At 38.4% G+C, this 25765-nt stretch overlaps 1 protein-coding gene across 3 annotated transcripts in view; it reads left to right on the top strand.

The window, feature by feature from the left end:
- The window catches only part of FBXW7 (F-box and WD repeat domain containing 7), a 191148-nt gene that overhangs the window by 66388 nt on the left and 98995 nt on the right, over positions 1–25765 (top strand). For all 3 annotated transcript variants that reach the window (XM_068942291.1, XM_068942292.1, XM_068942290.1), the window contains exon 2: positions 19024–19590. In XM_068942291.1, coding sequence (XP_068798392.1) covers positions 19093–19590 — 498 coding nt within the window. In that variant the 5' untranslated portion in view covers positions 19024–19092. The remainder of the gene's footprint in view (positions 1–19023; positions 19591–25765) is intronic.

The raw sequence follows: 25765 nt of genomic DNA, 5'->3' as shown, positions 1-25765 counted from the left end.
AAATGTACTGAGGGTTTTGAGCAGTACTGAGCGTTTCAACTGTATGGTGGGTATGGTAAATGTAATACGTAAACAAACAGGGATAGATTCACTTCCAAGATCCCTTTGTGGGGTATGTTAACATTTTGAAAGACAGCAATCTTTCCTCTCCCACAGATTTTATCTGAAAAGGTATGGCAGAACTTTTACATACTGCTTCATTGCCATCTTTCACTACCCCTACTGTCTTTAAGTAGTACTGAAGCATACAGTCAGTGTGTGTGCAAATAAATAAGTGAATGCTCAGAAACAGCTGTAAAAATACCTTTCAGAATAAACGGAGAATCTCGTCTCCCAGTATTTTGGACTTGTCATCATAGATTTATAAAATGTGATCCGAAGTCCTTTACAAAACATGTATAAATACATGATGCACAAGTGTTGATTTTTGAGAGTTTTGTGTTCATGCCTGACTGATTCCAGATCATTACTTTTGAAATGGTGTATGGCACTACCGCTACGTGAACAGAAGAGATTCAGTTTGCATTGTGTGTCGTCTTGTTTATTGCAACATCTGAGAATATCAGAAGCCTGTGACCATCTCTTTGTTCAGTTGTTATCTTTCCCATTGCTGCTTATTGATGAGTATTTGCTAAGAGTAGCCCGTGCTCCTCTGAACGATGGTACTGCATTTTGTAGCTAGAACTGCGTAATTCTTGAATCGTGTTGAATATGTTGCATCTTCATGAATTATCCAGCTCCATCCTGTTACCTTGGACGGCACTGAGAAAAGGAAATGTTTTTGTAGTTTGTTTCAGAGGTGTAGCTTTTCAGCTCATTATTTTGGGTCACATTAATGTGAACAGTCTAGCTGTCCTGCCTGTGTGTCTGAATCTCAGGTTCTCCCTATGTATAAACTAGTTGCTTTGCTTTCTACTTCTAGATAAAGAATGCTAGAGGAAGGTTGTGCTCTTACAGCTTTTTGGAGAAGTGAATAACAAGAAGTGGTAGCAGAACAGAGACAGACATACGCACAAGATACAATTGTAGCAAAAATGCTAAGTGCTTTATCTTGAAAAAGACCATTTGTCATAGAGTTGTGGAATGCATATGGCCTTGAATGAAGTGACTTGGGACTGTCGACACCTTTGCTTATTGTTTCATAGTATTTGCAGACTTGGCTTATATATTGTTAGCATATCTTGAAGTTATTTTAACAGCTTAATGAAGTTTTTGAAAAAATCAAAACAATCTTGAGAGTACAGCTCAAATAGTAATTTTTGTGGTGAGCTTGCCATCTGGGTATCTGTCCTGTTTTTGCACTTGCAATTATCTGTTCTTGTTGACCGTCAGATGATCATTTATGAAAGCGACTGCCAAAGAAGAAAAAAGGATGCAATTTAGGATAGCAAGATATGATCTTCCTGGTAATTCCTCATTTTTCCCTTAATTTATTAATCAAGCAAAAATTCCTATAACACAATTTTGTCCCTTGGCAAGTACTTGACACTTTAATCATAGTTGGAGCTTGTTTTCTGCTTAAATAGAAGAGGAGGTAACAGCTGGTCTTTAAAGGTCATTTATAAGGTTCACCTAGTTTCTCTCAGAGATGTGAATTATGTCTAGAACTTGATACCGGCTACCTTGTAAGACTAGGGTTGAAATCCTTTGTTCGCTTAAGGTGGGTCTTATCAACATGGGGAAGCTGTGAAACAAAACAGGCCGTGAATTTAAACTCAGCTGTTACAAATTTCCCTTGTGGACTGGACATTCTTGGACCGTAGCGGACATTCAGTTGTGATTCAACTGGACTGGTTGCAGGTTACAGCCAGGAGCCACTTGCCCTGTCCCCTGCCTGAAGGAAATTGTTCTTCCTTCTAATCTGTTTGGGGAAGCACTCGTGCGAGCGTTTTCTAATCTATTTTAGGCAAAATTAATCTGCTTAGCAAAGAATTTAAACTCGTAAGCTAACCTGGCTCATTCAGGCTGAAGCAGATTAGTGATGCTTATGTGCGCAGGTACGCCGGCAGATCTGGTTGGGTTCTGTGACAAGTGGGTTGGGGGTGAGGGGTGAGCTACAACTCAGGAGGAGTGTATGTATAGCTGTCTACACCCGGTTCTTTCTAAAAGTTTCTTTAAATAGCTTATTTTAGTGTGTTATGAAGTCTGTTTTGAAAGCAAAATAAAATGTATGCAGAATAAGCCTGCCAGGTGAGCTTACAGAATACTTGCTTTCTATTAGCTGTTAATCATTAGCTATTCCAAACTATTTGTGTGTATAAGGACTCTGTTTTATTACTGAATTGAGTAGAACTAGAATTTCACTGTGATGTTTATTTTAGTCAATAGACCTGTGACTATAAAAAGTTTGGCTAATATTTCAGTTTCCACTGGAATCGTATATGCACAATTAAACAAGGGGGGGAAAAAAAGGACTTAAATGGTCTTTCAGAAATATCTATTAAACTCTCTTGGGTTCTTTTAGCATTGATATATTTTGTAAAAGTCCTGCCAGAAAATCTGCTGACGCTTTCTTTCATTTTTCAAAGAAATGTCACCAAGTTCTATTGCATAGCAAAGAATTTCTGTGCAAGCTCATAAAATCTCATGCTTTCTTGAGGCTGATAATGTGATTCTTTCTAAGCTAACCATTTCTTGTTGATGGATGGCACCTGCACCTGAGCTACTTAATGCTTGTTGGGGTATAAATGATGAGTCACCCATCATCCAATCTCTACTTCCTCACCAATGGCAGAAAGACAGACCTAGCGATATCTAGCCTGCTATCCTTTTATTGCGAGTCAAACCTTTTCCAGATTTTGTGACTCTTCAGAGAAAGTTTCCTGATTGCATTCAGTTTTATCATCTGGGACTGAATAGACTTTGGATCAGATTTTTTGAGTTCTCTCCTCCTGTCCACTTGTTAAGTCCTTTAAAACAGAAGGCTCCTAATAAGTTCATTTAAGATTTGTTTCCTGTGATCCTCAGAACAGAACGTTGCAGATGTTTGCTTTGCCCAGGAGAATTTTACCTCCCGAGCAGATGTGCAGCAGGTTTCTTGCATCCGTTGATTTTTGAGTCCATGTGGGAAACAAGACTGTATTTGGGCAATCTGCAAAAAGTGGTTTTGGGCCAGAAGTTCCAGAAGTCGAGAACCTTGACTGCCCAAATTTACACTGACGAGTACTTTTCAAGCAATCAGTTCCTTGACAGAAGAGTCAACATTGTCCTGAAACAGTTTGTGCCCTAAGTGTCAAAGTAGTTATTGCAGGTGTTGAAACAAGGTACTAGAAGCCCCTGGCAGGAGCAGGGCGGGTTTCAGGTCAATGTCTATCCAGGAGGAAAGGACATCCTGGAAGCGTATGCTCGATCTCACTAGCGTCAAAGGAGTAAGTTCAAATCTATAGACTCCATTGGTACTGTTACCCAGTGTTAACTTCAGTACCTTTCAGAATGGCTATGAACTGCAAGGGAATGGATTTCAGTACTGTACCACTGCACTGTTATGATAGGAAGTATGTTCTTGCCAGTCTTTGATAAAATCTGTAAGTGATGTCACCAGGAAAAAAACATCATTTCTCAGAGCCTAGTTTTTTTTCCAGAGTTCTTATTGGAGGAAATTTGATTGCTGGATATTTTCCCAGATGTTGAAATGATAGGAAAGAAAATGTAAATACCCTAGAAAGTTCAACCATATTTTCTTATATCATTATAGAAGAATAATTTATACCTAATCATTGCTTCTGTTGAGCAAGTAGCTGACTCCTACATCCTGTTGACCAAAAAGTTGTTTCTGAACTTTGGATAGAATGGTGCCATTTATTAATCAGTCTTCCACCTGAGAATATGGAAGCTCACAGTTGATAAGAAAAATAAAAGTAGGAGCAGACTTTGAAGGCCATGATGAATGAATTGGACTTTGCATTGTCGACGTGGTCTGCACAGTATGCTGGTTTTCTCAGTTTAATGCTTGACCTTTTGAGATGTTGAGCTGTTAGTGAGGGAGCATTACAGTTATTAATAAAACTATGTATTATGGGAGCGAGAATGGTCACTGTAAGGCCAAGTTTATGAGCTTCAAGCCAAGCCTGTCAAAGGACTTGACCTCAGCCAGTTTTTCCTGTGAGGACAAATGCGGATGCCCTGTTTTTTTAAGGTGTTGCTGTTACTGCCAGCCAATGTATTATCCTGGAAGTGTTCCTATTTGCCGTTAGATTGGCAGAAACAGTCATAGTGAAATATAGCTGTTAGTAGCTGGACTATTGGCCACTTTATTTTTACATGGTGGTGATAAAACCACGTTCTGAACTAATTTGAAAGCGGTCTCAAAATTTGTTTTGAATCGGTCAGTTATTTTACCAGTCTTTTTGTCAAACAGCTTTTCTCTGTTAGAAAACAAATGAGCAGACAATCCAGAAACGTGCCCTACCTGCTCAGTGTGTCCAGAAGTCCCTTCTCTTGTGTCAACTGGGTCAGACCCTTCGGGCTCCCTTCTCCTCTCCATTGGTGGGTGCATCTGGCACAATAAGGAGGCAAGCAATCTGTTTCAGAGATTGTGCTGTATCAGCTGCTCTCTGAATTTCCACCTGTTATCAGCTGTCTGACAAGCCTCTCCCCCTGAACGTCAACATACGCTTCACAGGGGCCTGGACAACTTCATCTACTTGCTTCAGAAATGTGCTGATCTCCAAGATCTGCAAGGCAGCTGTGTGGCATAGCTGCTGACTTTTGTAAAACACCATACACTTGACATGGCAGCAAGGGCAGGTGCCAAGTTTGGAAGGGCAGCAGTGCAGTCTTCATTTGATCAATATAGCTGATGCTGTTTGGCTCAGTTGACCAAGAAAGGTAGCGATTACCTATGTGTATATGCGCTGACAACACCCTTGAGAAGTTAGGAGCGTGGGCTGTTCTGTGGAAAAGGTCGGTGAAGACGCTGATCTCGGTTCTTCCTGTTTGCAACTGCCCTGTGATGGGCTCACAGTTGCAAAGAAACTATCCTAGCCCTGCATGCCTTTCCACATAAGTATGAGAAACTGCCGATCATATATATAACTCTGACAGACTGGTTTAGTGAGATTGGAGTCTGTATAGGATGCACGCATGCTTACAGTGTAATTTTTGCTGACTGTGTTTCAAAGATACTCATTTAGAATTGATAACTTTTTTGTTTTATGGTCTGTCAGGGAAGTGATACACAAACATTTAAAAAGGTAGAAGTGGAAAATTAGCTTCTTTGATGAATATTCTCTATCTTTGTTCTTAAAGCAATCTACTCATACTTGGAAAAGGATTCTAGAGTGCTTTTTCTGCATGGTCTACTACGAAGTGGTGCTAAGACTAGCCCTGTTTATATTTGAAGGCATTGTCAAGGAGAAAATAAGGAAAAAATGGAGGAAAAAAGCTTCAAAATACTGGAAATGTTTACCTACCTAGTTGTTGTCTGATCTAATGTTTGACCATACTAATAGCTGGTGCATCAGACTGTAAAAGCAAGTTCTTTGAGTGTCAACCGTTGTGCAGGGAGGGAGAAAGGAGAACAAATGAAACTCAATTCGAAGATAAAACCTCTTTCACATAGGTCTAGTACTCACCACCAATTTTCCAGTATTTATGCTGTATCAATTTACCTTCTACATAAGCAGTTAGAGATGAAGGTGAAGGTAAGAGAATTTTTTTCTGTGCTGTGTGAGGATTTGCTGTTATGGTCCAGTTCAAGCTGAACCACGTTACTGATGTTGAAATTAATCACTGATTGATGTATCAATCCGTTTTGAACTTAAAATGAGGAAATGGTAAAGCAAGCACTTGCGAGGTACAGCTGAACCAAGAAATATGCCAATGTGTTTAAGGCAGCAGTTTTGCCTTCTGTACTTCTGCATTCGTTGCCGTTGTCGCTCTGCTATGGGGGTGCTGTTAAGCTAATATCAAGTAACTTTTACTTATACAACTCTGTTCATACAGGGAGGTGAATTAGTTGTGCCAGTGTAGCCATATTTATGTGGAGAGGAAGGTGAGGGAATATATCACTAACTTTCAGTTAAAAAATTACCTCCTTAACTTTGTTCTGAGCCATAGAAAATAACATACCTATTTTGGTTGTCTAGAACTCCTTTTGATAATTTTAAAGAACATAGTAAGCTGTTGGGCAAGTGTGTTGATTTAAGTCTTTATTGTGAGGCTTTGGTGAGCCGCACGTAGTCGGTTTTAGATCCCTAATAGTAACAAGGAAACATGACTTGCTTTTATGGAAGAGAAAACTTCCAGTTTATGGATACTTGTTTATTTTGCAGTGGTGCAAGTTGTTAATTGGTCCCCAGCTGTTATTTGTCCTCTGTTGGAAGAGTGTAAGCTCCACTGACCTTAAAGCAGTTCACATTAGTCATGTTTAATCCAGAGCCAGCAACATCATATAAAGAAGATCAAATCACCAGTTTAAGTTAATTTGCCTGACTTTGTCTGGAGTAGATTAGGGAGCACTCAAATAGTTGACTTTATTGATAGAGCTTCGGGGACAGTGTCCTGTGGCAGAGAGGCAATAGCCTCTCAAACCACTTTAGTTGGATATCTCTCTACAATCTGTTATTCTATGCAATCTAATTATGATCCCAGTTTAAAATTTTAAGATTGCTTATATTTGCACATGCTGTACCAGTATGTCTTTTAGATGGTAGTTCAGATAAATGATTTGTTTGCTGTCTCTGGTCAGTTCTTTCCTGTCATGGACTTGTCTTTTTTACTGCTTGTATCATCACAGCACCTTTCTTTAGTAGGAAGGTACTAGTAATCTCAATCCGTAATTGTGGAGTAGAGACATAGACTATTCAAAGTTGATTGCTTCATGCAATTTGAGAGAATGCTTGAATGCCTCGCTGGCATTAATATCTTAGGCCACCTAATGCTCTTAGCTGGTTTCATCTCTGATCATGCAGATTTCAAAAATTGCTGTCCTGGTCACAGAAATAGTTTGGCCAAGCAAATTTAGATTTCCTTGGGTTGTTAGGCAAATACCCTACTGCTGAACCATGCTGCTTAATCAGTTACTGAAATAAGATTCTCAGAGACCATTTTAAGGGCATTAAACCAATAACAATAATTGCAACCATTTCCATTTCTCCAGTGGAGCCTGCTAAGAGTCTGTTTGGGCAGGGGCCAGCTTCGCTTAGACAGGTTGGGATATCGTCTTCCTTCTACCCTGGCTATCTTACAGGCTGTTTGTCAGCAAGTGCCTCGTTGTTCTGCAAGGTCAGATTTTAGATTTGCTCCCGGAAGGCTTCCCAGTGACGCACGGACCGTAACACTTAAGAACCAATGTGTGGTAAGCAGTGTTCTGGAGGGTGAGGTTAATGAGGAGGCATTTGCTTTTTCAGTACCATGTGGAGACCCTAATTGTTTTTTTTGTTATTGTTGTTGTTAAGTGAGACACTAAGAAAGGGAAATTGTTCTGCTGGCTCCTAGTAGTATGTGAGCTTGTTTTATTTGCATCTTTCTGCTACTGAAGATGCTGAAAATCCAAACACGCCAATGTATTAACAGATTTCAGCAAGTTTGGTAATTGCGGCCATTCTGTTTTCTTTCTCTTTCTTCATACTACTTGCTTTTATTTAAAAGGAAGAAAAACAGAGGAAAGGATTCCTATCAGATGTTGATGCAAAAGCATTTTATGAGTTCATTGACCGGCTGTGGAAGAAAGTACATGATTTCAAGTTCATCTTTGAAAATACAGCTTTCAGAATGGAGCCAATATTGCCCAGTGGGTACTACCAAAAATCTGATTGAATGTACAGAGCTGAAGATTTCTTCAGATATGAACTGGGACACTGAACAGATGGGCATTCTTTGTAAAACATATATTATTCCTTGTTCTTTTACAGCAACCTCATGGAAATGAGACTGAGCTGGTTTTCTCAAAAAAAAAAAAAAAAAAACCACTAGTAAAATACCAATGTTAATGTCTTGTGTTGCTTACATGAAGCATGTTTTCTACTCCAACCCTATCCACAGCTGCCTTTTATCTCACAAATTCAGTTTATAACTCTGCCAAAGTAAACCCAAATATGAAATTATCTATTGTCCATACTATATTACAGCCTCTTATTCCCAGCTGCTCTAGCAATACTGATAGAATTACTTCATTTTTTTTCCTAGCAATTAGGACTACATGACATCTGAACAATTTAGATAATAGTCCTTTAGACGTCTTTAAAAATGGGCAACTGAAAACAGGAAACTTAAAATAAATATTTGGCAGTAGCTGTGAAAAAGGATTGTCCAATATGGATCTTCAGATAGAAAGTGATAGCTTGGCAAGATCTGGGGGTTGTTTTTGTTTGTTTTTTCCTTCTTGACTGTCATCTCCCTAAATGCTTGGAATAACGTAGGAAGACTGGGAATGAGAGAAGTATAGTATTGAGATTAACAGATAAACTGTTTAATCTCTGATTGGGTATTCCTCATTTGTACAAATTAACTGATAATCTTCTCTAGCAAGTTGGTCTGAAAATGTTAGGTTTTAAATGAGGTAATAGTTGCTGCTTAATTTAATCTATTTACAGATACGTTGGACCATGTGACCTATGTTATGCATTCAGCTTTAGAGCTCTTTTTATTACTGACTCATTCAGTGATGTTAATGACTTACCAGGCTTATTAGCCTATGTGCCAGAGGTGCTGTGGGCTGTCCCCTTAATGTCTCTGGGATAGGTCATTCTGAATAAAAGAAAGATTAGGGGAAAGGGAGAGACATGCACTTCATTTAAAAAAAAAAAAAAAAAAGCTATTTCTAGAGGACAGAGAGTTCTTATGTAGGTGTTTACAGTGTTTGCTTCTTTACAAAATAAACATTATTTTCCAGATTAAAATTCTGAATTCAGTTTAAAAAAAAAAAAAAAAGTAGTGTAGGAAGTATTAGGAGGTGATTGTATGCTGACCAGAGCGTGAAGATTCCTTCCTTTAACCTCTCTCAGTGAAGATGTGTTTAGAATCAAACTTACAAGACAAGGAAAACTGGGAGACTGATGTTTTAGGAGAGAGGTGGCTGGAAGTACGATCCTACAAGGTAGGTGACAATAAATGTAGGCTGAGTAAAGATTGCCTTCATAAGGAATTCAAACTGTCCCCCTTTTTTCCCCTGATATATGAAGTTATTAGGCAAAAATATTTTCCAGTTACAAATAAAATGCTATATATAGGTGGATTTCTCCTGTGGACGTTGCTCGCCTTGTTTCTATCTGAACAGGAAAAAAAGGTGAAGATTTGACTGTACTGTCTGGCTGTATTCTTGTCTTATTTCTACCTTTCTTCATTTATATATATATATGTATATGTGTGTATATATATATGTGTGTGTGTGTATGTGTACACACATACGCACTCTCCCCACCCCCTCGATAATGAGCCAGGGTAAGTCTTAGCCTGAGTTCTGATGTGGGCACCTGTGTCAGAACAGACTAAAGAGATAAAGAGCTTTTCATTGCATAACCTGCATTGCTTCTCCTTTGCTTCTTTAGTCATTCTTAGGAGACTGTATTATATCCTGCTTCTTGAAAATACTGTTCTATGCCTTGAAGCTTATTGGGAGTAAAGGGAAATGATTATTCTTGGTCGTTTGAGGTAGTATGGTTCTGTGTGCCATCTTTAAGACTTGCTTAAAAGGGGATATTTACTTCAAACTTTTTTTAATTGTTCAATTACAAATACTCGTTAGCTTGCAGTCACTGCTCTTAATTCACACTTTCTTCGGCTTAAGTCCTGCTGTCTTTTACTTTTTCACTACTAGAAGAATTTTCAAAAAGTGTGTGTGTATTTTCATCAGTTCCTGTGTTGTCATTGCGTGTTAGAGCTGTCTGTCTGAAATGATTCTGAAGCAGGGAAGACTTTAGTACTTGACACTGATTTCTTCCCCTTTCTTCCTTTTAAACTTTGCTGAGTTAGTTTAAACCTAACCTAATTTAGTTGCTGTTTGTCCTCAAGGTGTATTCCCCTGCTTAAATTAAAGTTGACTTTTTCTGTCTCTCTTTTTGGCTCTGTGGTCTAAGTGAAAATTTTTTTTTTTTTTGGCCGTCTCTTCTGTTTTGTGTGTCTGCCCGATCCTGCTGCACTTCCTGCTGCAGCATTTGGATATGGAGATTCTGTCCAAGAAATCATGCCACCTTTTTGCCAGAAGCTGACACCAGCCATCTGGTAAAATTGCAATTCAGTATCAGTAAAACCCATCATTTGGGGAAGTGTACCCAAAATGACTTTTATGATTAGTGAGCAGGAAAAAAACAGAGACAGAGAAGTCAGTTGGGTTCTCTATAAATCACTTTGAGGTTTTTAGACCCAGTGCCTTAATGGCAGTGTTCTTGCTGCCAAATGCTATTTTGCTTTTGCCTTCAGAAGAGTTTGCATTAATAATGAGTAACTCTGCTTGGAAGTTATTTATATATTGCTCTTATGGTAGTGCTTTGGAAAGCAGCACCATGTTAGCTGACGGACTATGTGAACGCATTCACAGAGCAGTTTAGCATAACACACTGCTAAGATCTATAGGTTTTTCCTTTGGAAACACATCCCAGCCCAGGGGCCGTGTTTAGCACTGTTGTGGATTCAGGAAAAAAAAAAAATCTACGTTAAGGTTGCTCTGGCTGGGCCATGCTAACCTGTGTGTTAAGCTTCGTAGTCTTGAAATAACTCCACGATGGAAGTAGCGGAAGTAGACACAGGTTAATGAGTAGTTCCCTAACTCATTTAGCTTGTATGTCACCGTTAGAAATGAGAGGAGGTGACAACAGCAGCTCTTGTTTGTGTATATACCCAGGGAGAGGCAGTCAGCTAACTGCGCTGTAGTAGCTGTGGATGAGATGAGGCACACTCTACTTTTCAGTGTATTTTTAAAGCTAAGATAGAGTATGTTTCTAATTTAAGACCTGGAGTGGTGATGGATTTGCTCTTGCTAGTAAGCTATTACAGTGAATAATTATCCTCATAGTTAATTCCAGTTTGGATTTTTCTAGTTTGAGCATTCAGTGATTGGATCTTGCTTCACTTTTGCCTGTTAGATTAGATCCCTGTCCAGCTGGATAGTTAGTACCAAAGTAGTAGTTTCTGCATGATAATCACATTGCCTGTTCACTTAAAATAAAAGTTATTGAATAATTATTCTGGGCTTCATAGTTAAGGCTCATAGTTCCTTCTGTTGAAACCTATAGCTTAATCTTATGCGTGTATTCAGTAGAGTGTTTTCCGTGAAATGGGAGCATCCAAGCATAGCGCAACTAGCGTTTGCTACTAGAAAGCAAAACTAGGAGAGCGATCCTTACTGCCACTCCAACCCTTTTACTAGGGGTAAAAGGCCTAGAGGTGCATAAAAATGTCCCCAACAGATGATCTTCCAGGCAGCTGGGGAGGTCCCTACGAGTGGTGCTGTAGAAGATGCTGCAGAAGTGACCTCAAGGGCCTTTGATACAAGGAACAGGTGTTTATTTGAGGGCAGAAATGCCCGTGTAAAAAGTAGAAGACAACGCTTAGTACTGTGCAGATTTTGGGGCAGGTTTGGAAAAGCTATCATAAATACGACAGCCCCACAAGCCTCATTTACTTACTTTTGGGGAGGGGAGGAGATACAACTACAAAATTACCTGAAGCTGTGAAATTTTAAAAACTACTTAGTGCTCCTTTTGGTCTGTAAGAGTTGTCACCCTAGCTATGTGAAGATTTGTGGTATTTTTTTTGGCAGAGCTTCTGTATTATGTGCATTTAGCGTGAAGCAAGAGTTGAGGTGGTTCTATTTCTGTGTTTCTAGCCCATGTGAATTAGGCATGCAACAGCATTTGTAAATTTGAAGGTGGTATAATTAACTGCTTGAGTTTTTCTAATCTGAGAATCTTTCAGCCCACGTGCTCTTTGACTAATGCAGCTGAAGATACTCTGTTTATGTTGCTGATATATGTAGTTTAGTGTTTGGTTTTGGCAAGAAGCTCCTAATTAGTATGCACAAAAGGCATAGGTTAGATGAGGCCAAAAATGTTAATGGATAAAAACCTGCTTTCCTAAATTGATCATACAAGCATGATTGTGCTATTGCTAGCAATAGTAAGGCTTCCTGTAGTAATTTGATTTATAGAAAAAAGGTATTCCTTATGCAAGATACACTTTATTTACAAAAAGGTAAAAAATTTTAATGCAAGAACCCAAATCATGGTAAAGCTATCAAAACAGACAGGATAAGCAATGTAACTGAGAATTGCATACCTTACCTTTTAAGCTCAGAGATTTTTTTCCATGAGAAAATAGGCACTGCTAAATATTCAAGATTAAGTGAAGGCATGGAGGATGATATAGAAGACTTGTCTGTTTTATGTTGTTTTCAGTAGTTACTGGAAAGCTTGGCATCTTTTAAACTACACTTGAAGCTTTTTTCTGCTTTTCATTTTCTGAGGGGGGAAAAAGGAGAGAAAACCTTTCCTTAGTCACATGTGATGGTTAACTTGCATTTGTTTACAGATTGTTGCTTTTTCTTTAGCTAGCAGTTAGTGGAAAGACCAAACCAGCCATCGTCTCTGTAGCAGTCATTTTATTGAGGTAATCACTATAAATAACAGTATTATTTAGATATTATTTAGATTAGTTATCCAAGAGTGTGTGGAACCATACCAAAAATCAAATGTAAAGAGAAGAGAGGATGGGTACATTTAAAAAAAAACTTTCATTCTTAAACAATCAGAGCTGCTCTCTCCTTTTATGATTTTAGTAATATAAAATATCTACATTGGTATAGGATAATTATTCATGATCATACATATTTTATCTTAATCTAAGGTTAAGAATAAATATGTTGACAGCTTGCAACTCAAGATGTTTCTATCAGACTTTTCCCGTGAAAAGTCCCAGTTCATCTATCTACTTTCTCTGATATTTCCTCATCACACCACTCAGCTTAAGTACTGCTAAACTGATGTAAATTGTTGCAGTAGTGGTTCATATTTCCTAAACTACTTGTTGTATTCTTTTTTCTATAGTGATTTTTGTGTGTTATTTCATATGTTACCCTATGTTAAATACTATACCTATGTCAACTAAGAGAGTTGGGATTGCGTGATAGGTCCTCAATACCTCATTCTTCTTCCAGCCAAGAGTTAAAAACTAAATTTTCTTTTTTAATCATTTCTTTGTATTTTCCACGGTAACTGATAGCAGGGGACCTTGCCCTGTTAAGTTTCTGTTAACTGCCCATTGCCAGCTCTTGTCCCTCTCCTCTAAATCCATTCATTTTCTGCATGGATTTGATCACGGTGGAGCAAAGAGCCTGGGACTGAAAAGTACCACTTCAGGCTAAAGGGAATTAGGAGACTGAGGCATAGGATTAGAGAGGGAGCTGGATTAAGAGACAGTCCTGGAAGAAGGAAAGTTTGGATGATGAGTTAGGGAGAAAAGGGGTGAGGTCTGGAGTAAGAGGCTGGTTAAGAGAAGCAGGTGAACAGAAGGGGGTGACGTCTTGCAGTAGAGCAGATGTGACTGTCCTCATGCAAAAAGCTTGAGGAGGGGGAGGTTAGGACACAGACTCAATGAAAAGCCTGTGGATGTAGATATGAAGTTGGGGCCAGATTGTAGTAGGGAGGAGAGGTAATTAAAACTGGCCACACAGGAAGATTAGAGGGAGCTGGACTTAAATTAAACTTGCACAGGAAACTTTAGTTGTGGAGGTTTTTTAATTTAATGAATATTAAATCTAGGGTTTTGTGTGCTGTCAGATTGATATTTGGCATGAGTAAGTAATTCGGGGAGAACTTTTGTATCAGTGTGGGTTATTTTGACCACTTTGCACTGAGTAAACAGCACAAAGTGACTGTTAAAGTATCTAGAAAGAGTACGTAAGGGAGCAGGATAACTTCTCACTCAGCAGAAAGGTGACGTGCGTTGCTCCACTCTATCTTGTCTGCTGATTGCAGTTTCAAGTAAAGGAAAAAGGTGGTGGCAGGGATTTGCTGGGCAGGAGGGCAGAAGAACAGGAGCAGAAAATCTTGTGTAGCTGCTAATTTATTCCGGAACTTGGGGCTGTGAATAATGGAGTTGGCTGGGTGAGGGAATTGAGGTGTGTATATGTTTGGAAGTAGTAATTTACTCTGTCTGAAAAAATGCATGTGTGTTTGTCTTTTTGTGAATAAGATGCGCTAGGATGTATTTTTATTTTGATCAAAACAGTTACTGAATGTTTTTTAAGCCCTTTATTGATCTTGCTCTAATCAACATTTGGCGATGATGAAATAGGGGAGGTTTGTTTGTTTGCCTCTTCAGTACAGTGTATTAAACTCAGAATTTTATGTCTGGGGAAGCCGTTACTATCATCTGGTTTGCCATCCTGTGTAATACAGACAAATTAATCTCCTGTAACTTTTGTGTAAAGTTCCAAACTTTGGTTTGGGCTGTGGCATGTCTCGAGTACCTTGCCTTGATTCAGAGCCTTGCATGAGGATAACTGCCTGCTGCCATGCCCTACGAAGGGAAGCCGTGGATTCTCCATTTGACTTTGTGCGTCTTTGGTTTCCGGACGTTGCATGGTGGTGGTTTTAGTTTGTTACTTTGCTGTTATTCAAAATCTCTGTCGCATGTAGGAGCTCTGTAGCCAGTAATCAGATGAATATATTGAACGTTTTCTTCAGTAAGTCTCATAGGTTGGTCATAGTGTTTCTGCTGTTAGCTACCACAACCATACAGTCAGAATCTCTTTTTTTTCTAGAATATGGTGCACAATCTTATCTGTGTTAATTGCATTGATTTATCTTTGTATGTGCATTTTTCAGTTAGACTTAACAAGCTGTAGGTGGCTGGCAGTGCTAATGGGTACCCACCGTACAGGTAAGTACATTTATGCTTAGGGCTTTAGTTTCAATTTGGCTCAGGAGCACATCTTTCAAGCGTCTCCTGATTGCCCACACAGGCTCTGCAATACAGTTAAAGCACAGCAGTCCCCGATCGCACAAACTGGGTGCGTTGTAGATGAAACTAACCCAGGAGACGCCCTCCAGCTTGTAATGGGAGTTTTGGCCCCGGGGCTCAGAGCTAGTGTAGAAAGAGCAGCCCTGCGCCCTCCCCAGCAGGTGCCTCGTGCGGCTGCTGGCTCCTCTGCAGCAGTGGTGCAGCCGCCCGGTCTGCCCCTATGGCACCGCGCTGCCTGCTACTGCCCGCACCGCTTTGCCCCTGGGAGGCTTTGGCAGACTGTGCCTGCAGGGATTTTATTTTCTTTCGGAAGGTAGATCAGGATGTTGAAATGAAGCCATAGGAGATCTTTAGCTTGGGTGGGATGGCAGTTTTCCCTTTCTACCTTTTTACCTCTCCATTAAATCAGTATTATTCAGTTTAATATAGCTCGATTTTTATAGGGTTGTTTTTATTAGTAGGTTAGGCAGGATTTAATCAAGTATCTATGGAGGTCTATCTATGTGTTAGTACGATTATCTTTGTCTACTAAATCTGTAGTCTCAAATATTTATTCTGTGAATGTCCATTGCCCATAAACTGTGTCAGCTGTGATTTGCCTGATACACTGTTCTCTGCCTTTTTACTAATTGCTATGCTGATCAGTCTTAGCATGACTTAAATTAATGACTAAGTCAATCCAGCTCCCTGTAATCGTAAGGTAAGATCTGCCACACTTTGGGAAAAAAAACTTTCTGCCTCCACCCTCTCTGCTCCCACCCTTCCTCTCTCTGTTTCCACCCTCCCACTCTTTCCCCCCTTCCTTTCCCTTATTGTTTTTCTTACTGTTTCAAGTAATAAAAATGAATAAAATTTGAATTAAAATCAAAACAAAAATCAGCAGTAGTGGTGGCGATTTTGCAAGCAATTTCTTTTAAAAATAGTTATATGGTTTTGTATATATTAAAAACGTTTAACAACTTTTGTATGTACTAGACAGACAGATATTTCAGCACCAAAGCAAGGTGTAAAGTCATCTTCCTTCTCAGCCCAGAATGGAATCTGTTGTGGTAGATAAACCTGAGGAGTTTTTTCCATAGTTTCCCAGTGTTGCTTGGTGTTTCTTACAGGTGGCTTTCAGCAACTGTTGCTCTGTGTTATTTTTGTGCTTTCTTCTCTGTGAATTTAACGTATAATACTGGAGAGTTCTGCATAAGAAGTATTCAGCTCCGAATTTACTGTTGGATCAATTCTGAGCCTTCCATTTGTTTTTAGGGATTCTTTAGATTTCCCTTTCCCCATATAGTGGCCTGCTATAAGTGTTAGAAATTTCCCTGAAAGTTGCGTGTTAAACTTGTTGACCAATTTTAATGAGTTTTGCGTGTTTATCTATATATATGTAAGCATTGCCATTGCGCTGAAGTGTTTTGGCATCTATGTAAAAAATCTCCTTGCAGTCTAGGGAGGTAGAAAAGCCACAGCTCCTGCGTCAGTGTTGAGGTTTAGCTAGTTTGAGCAGGGGGCTCCGAAAGCACAAGTGAAGGAGGCATTGCACTAGCTAAGAGCATGACATCTTAGTTGTCTGAGATTTATAACTATATCTCTTCCTGCAGACTACTACTCCTTATCTACCTTATATATGGAAAGATTGTCTTGTGTATTAGCTGACAGTAGATAATTCTGAAAGCACTTACGTGACAGAAGGCAGCTTTAATGTTTCAAATCTCTCAGATAATGCACATCCATCTGTTCTTTAGTAAATGTATCAGCACTTTGCATATTGATGCTTTCTGATGAAACACTGCTTGTAATTAAATTTTGATAAAGCATTTTATCGACTATTGGAAGAAAAAGTTGAGTTCGTTCTTGCAAATATGTACTTCAAAACTGAAGTCATGTATTGGCTAAAGATAGTTTTACGAAATCCTGATTGCTGCCTGCCAAAATGGAGGAATACTTAAAAATATATAATAGTACAAATTACTTTTAATTGCCTGGAATTTCATTTGGGCATATTAACAATATGGGCATTAACATTCATTTGGGCATTAACAATAGCGTTATTTTTGTCATTTAAGCATTCAGCTGGATCTGATGGTACTACAGTATTTCAGTGTTGACCCTTTCATGTTAGTTACTTGTAGATACAAATTGAAAGTATGTATTAAATTATGGAAATTTAAAATTTTAACATTTATAGCATTTACAACTTTATAAAGTGTATCCTAAACAGATAATTGATGCATATATTTAAAATAATGCTGTTGATGGTGAAAAAATGCAGGTAATATTTTTAAGCTTCAGGTATGACTATTGATGTTAAATTTTCTACATCTTCTTGAAGATGTAAATGTCTTGTTTGGCCTTTTCTTAGTTACCCATTTTTTAATGATTTAATGCTTCCAAAAAACTAATTTTTTTCTTTTGCTGTGAGAAATTAAGATACACTGTTGTAATGTTAATAACGTTCAAACAAGATAGCAAGCCTAATTAATAAATTGTGCTGACCTCAGATTATATTCACAACTAAATTTGACATATTTGCTGAAGAAATGGCTTTGTTAAACATCACTCCAGTATGCTCAGGCTTCTAGGCTTTGGGGGAAAACGTTAAATGCGAACCTTTCTCATGGAATGTCCTCTTCCTGGCATCTGTCTCAGGTGTTACTACAGAGAAAAAGCTACACACAGTTGCTCTTGATGCTCCTTGCACTCAAGGGTGGCATCATTCCCTTCTGTTTTGGGCCATGCGCACCCCAATGCCCTAATGCTTTTTTCCATTGATAAAAGCAGAAGTCAGCACAGTTCCACTTGCTTCCTTGTGTCCTTCCTTGACATGTGTAAGGAATTATCTTTTAGTATTAGCTTCTAGTTCATTGATTGGAACTAATTGCTAGTGGACATTTCCTCTGGAACATGTATTTCACCTTTTGAGCTCATAAGGATTTATTTGGGGGCCGTTGTCTGGTTATATATGTGGAAACATGAGAAGCACATCTTTCAAATTTAAGAATTGCGCCCTTAAGACAGAGGGGACAAGCATGCAGAATGCTATGTTCTTATAAGTGAATCATTTGTGAAACCTTCTCAAAGCAAGACTTCAAAAATATCCGTAAATGTGCTTCTGTGGCTTTTATGGTACAACGTTATGAAAACAACTTTTGATCTACGGCCAGAGGAACTGGCTTCAAGATGTGTGAACCTAGGGGGATTGCTTGTAGGGCTGGCAATCTTGATACTAAATTTAAGATCTAATTAGATTGTGCTATATCTCTGTTCCTGTGTCTTGCTTGCCTGAACATGTGTAGCAAAGTTTTCAGACAGTTTAGAAACTGCCTCCTGTTTATTTAGTGTTAGTATTTTTCAATTTCCATTAATAGGCATCCAAATTTGACAACTTGTGAACTGCTAAAAGTTTCATTTAACAATTCTTGTAGCTTGTTAGATTTTGGAGAATCCAGCTATGTTCTAATAGTGTTTTTGCCTAGCAAGGTACCTTTGTCATTAGGCCTGCAGGGCTAAATAGTGATTATGACTTTTGGCCACTGGATGTCTCTGTGGCCAATTTAAAAGACTTAAAAGTAATAAGTGTCTTCATTCGTGGCTTTTAAGTTTTTTTTTTTTTTTAAATCTAAAAGAAAGTTATAGTAACAAGAAATGAAACTTTATACCTGAAAATGTGCCTGCTCTTAGGACATAAGGCCAAAAACAGTTCATTAATTGTGAGTAATATACAAAGCCAATAATCAAATGAGAAGGAAAATATAATGCCATTTGAGAATTACTTATGTCCAGTTTTTAGTAGGCAATATCAGATACTTTGACTGTCTGTTAACGTGAACGTTAATGATTTTTGTGGATTCTCTAAAGGGGCAAGTTGTTTGTTCTTTTGAATTTTGCACAATGTCTAGTGCTTGGAGAGATCATGATCAAACTGACAGTAAAATAACTTTCTTGCTGCAGACTTCACTTCTATGCCTAATGTCTACTGGGGTTTTCCAGTTCTGTGTCAAGTAGAAATTATTCCTTGTTTCGTGGAATTTAAAGTTTTCAGGAGTAAGCCAGTAAAATAAGTTTTTAATGCTTTATGTAATCAAATATTTAACCTCTGTAACCTCCCACTTTTTTTCTTTTTTGTCTCCTTAGAATGTGAAAGCATTTGCATCTTCAGATAGCCTAGCCAAGGTCCAAGAAGTAGCAAGCTGGCTTTTGGAAATGAATCAGGATCTGCTCTCTGTGGGCAGTAAGAGGCGACGAACCGGTGGATCTCTTCGAGGTAATGCTTCCTCCAGCCAAATAGATGAGGAGCAGATGAATCGAGTTGTAGAAGAGGAGCAGCAGCAGCAGCAGCAGAGACGACAACAAGAGGAGCAGCACATTGGGAGGAATGGGGAGATAGGTGGAGAAGACCCTGGATTTGGTGACAGACATGAATTCCAGCAAGAACAGTTAGAAGAAAATAACAATAGACTTATTACGGTGGATGAAGGATCCAGTTGTAATCAAGAGGAAGAAGATGATGATGAACATGCTGGTGATCAAGATGAGGAGGTGGAAGAGGAGGAGGAAATGGACCAGGAGAGTGATGATTTTGATCAGTCAGATGACAGCAGTAGAGAAGAAGAACATACTAACAGTAATAGTGTTACAAATTCCAATAGCCTCATGGACTTGCCTATGCACCAGTCATCGCCATTCTACATAAAGACAAAGGTGAGAAATTTAATTTTTTTCTATTCTAAGCTTTAGCAACTCTGGTTTTGGAAAATAATTTGAATATTTAACTTAAACTAAAGCTTTAGAATGAGGAAGGATTTGACCTCATAAATCATTTCTGAATTGCATTAATTCTTAATAAACTAAACTGTTTTAGCTATTAGTAATCAAATTATATGCATGCATTTGACATGAACAAATTCTCCTATTCGTTTCAGGGAATAGAGCTTTGAGGTTTATGTTCAAAAGGTTGGTTTTTTTTAATCATATTTTCATACACTAATTCATACAGTTCCTAAGATCCTCCAGGGGTCATTTGTGTTGTTTCACTTTTCAATGAAAGCGTGAGGGAAGGAAAGCAATTGTGCATGTGTGCTCACCTGTGAGAAGGTCTGGTTCTCAGAGTTTAGATGAACACATTGTAAGAAGAGATTTAGGGTGGAATATTACAGAAATCTCACATTCTTCCTTTTAGCCAGGTCCTAGTGAATTCATTGACAAAATACAGGGTAAAGAAAGAGTAACAGCCAGTTATTTAATTGCAAAGTCATTATATAATATGTTGAATGTATTTATAAAGTCATTATATGTTGTGTATTATATCTTTGAGGAGCTTGAAATTTACGTGTAATAATTGATGGGAACTTCCAGTTTGCAAAAAACATTTGAAGATAAATGTTTGCATTTATTGGTGCTACCGATCTCACCTAACGTTATAGAACTAAAAAGTGTCTAGTGTTCATTAGCAGTTCACCCTGTTTTCCAAATTCCTCAAGAAGGAGGAATTCTGTCACTCTTTGTAGCAGCGAAACCTGAAAGAATAATGAAAGGAATGATATTCGCTAATAAAAGGGAGGAGAAGGCGAGTGGCTGTGTGCATGAATGTTGTTCCTAGGCCTATGTGCCAACTTTTTTTTTTTTTTTTTTAAATCATCAATGGGAGGCTGAGAAACTAACTTTATCTTATAAAACACCTCACCCTGTCTACCACCTTTAGAAAAACAAAACAACAATTAAAAAAAAAACTTTGCAATGTACTTTTTCAGAAAACTGGGGTAAAACACAAAACGAAAGCACAGCAAATCCCTAAGTTAACTGGCTTCCCTGTGTGTTTGAGTATGAATGTAAATGTCTCAATAGAAATCAATCTCAAAGATACACTAGAGCAGGTAAAGGGGGTGATAATTTGTTTCTTGAAACTGCCACAATGTTTTAAGTATTGGCAGTTAGCATCTGATTCACCAGTATATTTAAAGTATCTCTGCTGACTAACATTTTTGAAAAGTCCTTGTACAATGCTTTTGCACAAGTTTTTAGAAAAAGATAGAATTCTATATTGATTATTCTAGATACAGAAGTACACGCTTTCTAATTTGGAGTGAAATAGTATGATACAGACAAAATTTCCTATGATTCATCTGACTCTTTATAATTCAGATTTTCAGTTTTATTTGGATACTTTGATTTCCCCAAATTCAGTGTGACTTGTTGCATGATATATAGCAACCTACATCCATTCAGTTTGGAGCTGATATTTAATGTAAGAAATTTTTACACTTAAAAATACATTAAAAGTCTTTGAATCAGAAACTATGAAGTGCTTTGTAAATAACCGTACTCAAAATATATGCAGACAGAACAGAACATGGCTTTCAGTAGTGGTCAGTTCTGAAGCTCTTTTTATCATTTCCAATAATGAGTACTTTTTTTTTTTAAGGTTATATTTGCTGTAAATTAAATTTGAAAATGGTTAAACCTGAAGGAACTTGTCTGAAATGTTTTTATATAGATAGACAATGTCTGTGCGATGTGATAGCTGCTTTGCATTTTGTTTTTATGTTCTGCCCCCAGGTTGCAGTCCTGCAAGAATTGTTTGGGGAACTGGGTAGTGAACTATATCTGAGAATTGTTCTTGATTCACTGCACGGCCCTATTTTAAGAGTTTTAACTGAAGGAACAGCACAGGTAGAGCACAGCTTGAGCTGGCACTGCTCTAGGTCACGATTACCCAGTAAGACATAATGTCACATTAATTTTGCAAATTTCTAAATAGCCCTAAATTTAACCATAGAACCATATTCTGTGTTAAGAAATATAGAATACAGCTGTGCCAGGGCATGGATGAATTGCGTTCTAGAGAAAAAGTAAACATGAGTGGTGAATGTGCCGTTTTGAGAAGAAAAAGTAGCATCTGTAGACTCATCAACTGTATTTACAAGTGATTTCTGGTTCCACCTGTTGAAGATGGACTCTTCCCAAGACACTCAAAACCGATAGACTCGTTTTTAGCTTTTCAGATATGCTGCTCAGTATTTGTAGTCCAGTACACTTCTCATGCTTTCTTCTGGCTGAATTGCCTACCCCCTTGCTGTACTCTGTACTCTTGTGAAACTTGCTTTGCGTCACCAATATCAGCTGAGATGAGTTCCGCACCTTCTGCTTTCTGTTTGCGTGTCGGACATAAACCTGGCTCCTCAGAGGCATCCATTGCTGATCCAACTCGCTCACTGGTTTGGTCTAGTCGTATGCAGCAATATTGGCAGCTTCTGCTGTGTTTTCATCACTACCAAGTATCAAGAGATAATAGTGAAACTGAGTAAAATAGCAACTGCTACTGTCATAGCATTATGCAGCTCATATTAATTGTTTGATAACTGTGTTTCTTGTCCTTCTACTTTTTATTCCTTTCCTCTTAAACTACTAAATGTAAAGTTTCTGTCTAACCTGATTTTGTGTGTGTGTGTGTGTGTGTGTGTGTGTGTTTTGGTTTTGTGGGATCCTATGATGTTAAGGAAATAAAAGGCAAGGTTCCCACATAATACCATAATGTGTCTTAGTTGAGTTTGCTGCCTGCTGCCTGGACTTCCACTTGCCAATGGCAAGCTCACTGTGCTTTAGCTGATAAATTGCATCAGAAGGTATTAAAAAAAAATATATGTGTAAAATATGTAAATATTTGCCTAACATTACCACTCCATGTAAGCAATTCAGATAATTGCCACCATAATGTCGTGAAAATGTTATATGACTAAAGGACGTATGCACTTAGGGGAAGGCAGATGGTTCGGGAGATGCTTTGTTCCATTAACCAGCCAGAGCTTAGGAATCCAGAAGGGCCATTGTGATAATCTGTTTTCTGCATAAAATGTGAGGGTGCTTTGTATTGACTCCTGTGCAAACTAAAGCATATTTTTGGAAACATTTCACTTGGGTAAAGAATGAAACTCCAGCAAAGGTAAATCTACCTCAACTCTTGCTGAATTGTTTCAATTAATTGCCATCACTGTTTAAAATTTTGCGTCTTTATTCTGCTCTGCATTCCCCCCCACCCTTTTTTTTTTTTTTTTTTTTGCCATTACATTATATTATTTCTCTGTTGCACCAGAGGGCTCTGTAATAAGTATTTCCTTCTTTCATGTACATGGAGTGATCGATTTGCCCTGAAAGGTCTCTGAAATGTAAATAATTAGGATACCGTGTGTCTGTTGGGCATATTTTTCTATTTTTTTCTGTCCCTGTCATGATATTTCCCTGAACACTCTCTCTGATTTTTTTTGAATATCTTTCCTGAGTTGTAGATGCCAGAACTGAGATTAGAACTCCAGTAGCAACTACACCCATGCCAAGTAGAATTTGTTCATGCTATACATTTACCTGTTTATATAGCAAACGATCACGTTAACGCTTTTGACTGCAGCATTGCATTGGAATCTCATGTTCAACTGCTTTGTCCAACATGATGCAAGCCTTTTTCAGAGAGCCTTCTGTTCTGTAAGTGTGTGCCTTCTGTTCTGTGTTCTCTGTTCCTAGAATAAGAATTGGCATTTGGTTGTATTAAAGCGAATAGAGTTTTCTTGTGTCCAGTGTACCTTATCAGATACTTATCAGTGATTTGTCCAGTTTGTTAATTTTCGCTCCCCACAGTCTGTGTGCTGTGCAAATGTTGTTTGTCATGTCTGCTGTATAAAAATATTAAGTAATGCGTGAGGACGGAGCAAATGATATGTGCAGGACCATTTTAGAAAAGTGCACTTGATGATTCCCCACTTGTTGCATTGTTTTTGTATATGTGTGTATTTTGAGTATTCTCTGACTTTGTATCATGCCAGTTCGTTAGGGATGGTCATATAGCAATTAACCACAACGTGGGCAAACATTACACTTGCAATGCATCGGATATCTCATGGTAACTGCTCTTATAAATGCTTTTATCCTACAGTAAATGATAAGAGCATATAGTAGTTGCCATCATTGGGAAATAGTTTATGTAAATCAACATCCTTGCTTACTTTAAATTGTTTATAGATCTGTGTTCATATTCCTAAAAAGGTCATGTTAACAAATATATTATGCCAGCAGTATTATCTTTATCAAAATTGATGTTTATGAGATAGGTGATAATCAGCATGATTTTATGGAAAAATTGGCAGTAACTGTATTATAAACTCTATTAATCCTGTTCTGTGTCAACCACTGCGTTATTGTCTCCTGAACTGGTGCCTGCCTTTCAGCGTAAGGTTGTCCTCTGTTTCCTTTCTAAATTTTTTCAGTATACCATTAGGCTTACTGGAGATTTCTGGAATATTTTGGTTGCCCTAGTTCTTGAAGATCATTTTGATCGTATTATGTATTGTTTTTCAGTCACTCAATTTTTCTGTTTTTGTTTGTTTTACCTAACAAGTTCTAAACGCCTAGTTTGTTAGTTCTTTTTATATTACTGATTGTCATCTTCAGTATACTTTAATCTGTTGGTTTTAATTGCTGTTTTCAGTTTCCTTCAAGACGAGTTGTTTTTGTGTTTGACTGCTGTGATTTTTTCTTATTTGGGGAACGCTGGTTTCTTGTTCGTCTTAGAAAATGTTCTAAAACAATTGTAATAATTCAGAGGTTAATTCAGCTTTGGTTTGGACATGGCATATATTGGGGGTGGAGGGAAGCATGATCACTTATAGCCAAGCTACCTTGAATTTTTGCCTTTGTTCTATTGATTCTTCTTTATCTAAAATTCTACATTATGTAATACAAATGCATCTCCTGTTGAAGCCACCTTAGTTAGGAAACAATCACTTTAAAAAAAACTGAAAAGACGAATGCCTGCCAAGTTAGCTATATTCCAGCAAATGCTATCACAGATTTCTATGAGCAGGCGAAACAAGGGCTTCACATCAGACTAGCAGCTACAAAGGCATCTGCGTGCTGTATGTCAAAGCAAGGGATCGAGGCATGTCTCCTTCCTTACTCCTGCTTGCATGCTTGAAGGTGGTCTGTGGCAAAACAGGCAAAGGGTCTGAAGTTAATGCAGAAACCAGAAGACGCAGTTAGTTATGTCCATGGCGAAGGCTTGAGTTGTACTTGTAGGAAACAGTTGTTGGGAGCTATGCGAATGGCAGCCTTTGTTCATCTAGGCGTCTGCCTCCCGTTTTAGGCAGCTGCCGTTTTGAATGCTGAGGCAGTTTCTTCTTTCCACACCGTGCCCTTTGTTTCCAAGTGGAATTCCCGTAACCATTTGATATTTGTCTACAGACTGTGTTTTGAAGGGAGAAAATGCCAAATGGTGTTCAAGGTGCGTTTGCTTATTCTATAAGGACCCGAATTTTAAAATCCAAGTCAGCAGGTAGAGCAGGAGGATGGCTAGATAATGCGTGGCCATTGGTTTTGGTCTTGCTTTCAGGAATGGTGGTTGTCTGCTCCACTTGTCTGGAGGGATTTTAAAGGAGTGTTGGAGCCTGCCTTAAGGAGATGCTCGGTGGTTCTGGACAACAGGCAATGTTCAAAAAAGGCTTCGTAGGCCTAGCCGAGCCCTCTTACTTAGACACGTATTTCCTTTTCTTCTCTCAAGGCTGTCACTGAGATTTAGCAAATGAGTGTATATGAATGTGAAAGTGTTACTTCTTTCAGGAAGAACTATTCGGGATGTGCTCGATATGTTATGTGAGAGTGCGTCTGACTCCTCTTAAAGGACTTGTAGTTCTATAATACAAAACCTTGCACTAACTTTCTGAGATAGTCTCTTCTTCAGATGTGCGTTTGCTTGTTGCAGGATCGTGGCTGTAGTGGTGACTGCTTTGTTGGTTAACCAGAGCTTCCTGAGTACCAGAAACCACATTAGCTGAAATGAAGACAAAGAAATTCTTGAAAGGATGTATAGATGGATCTATAACCACAAAGAGCA

This window comes from Struthio camelus, chromosome 4 (assembly GCF_040807025.1).
Source record: "Struthio camelus isolate bStrCam1 chromosome 4, bStrCam1.hap1, whole genome shotgun sequence".
Lineage (NCBI taxonomy): Eukaryota > Metazoa > Chordata > Aves > Struthioniformes > Struthionidae > Struthio > Struthio camelus.
This window is presented reverse-complemented; position numbering and strand designations above follow the sequence as displayed.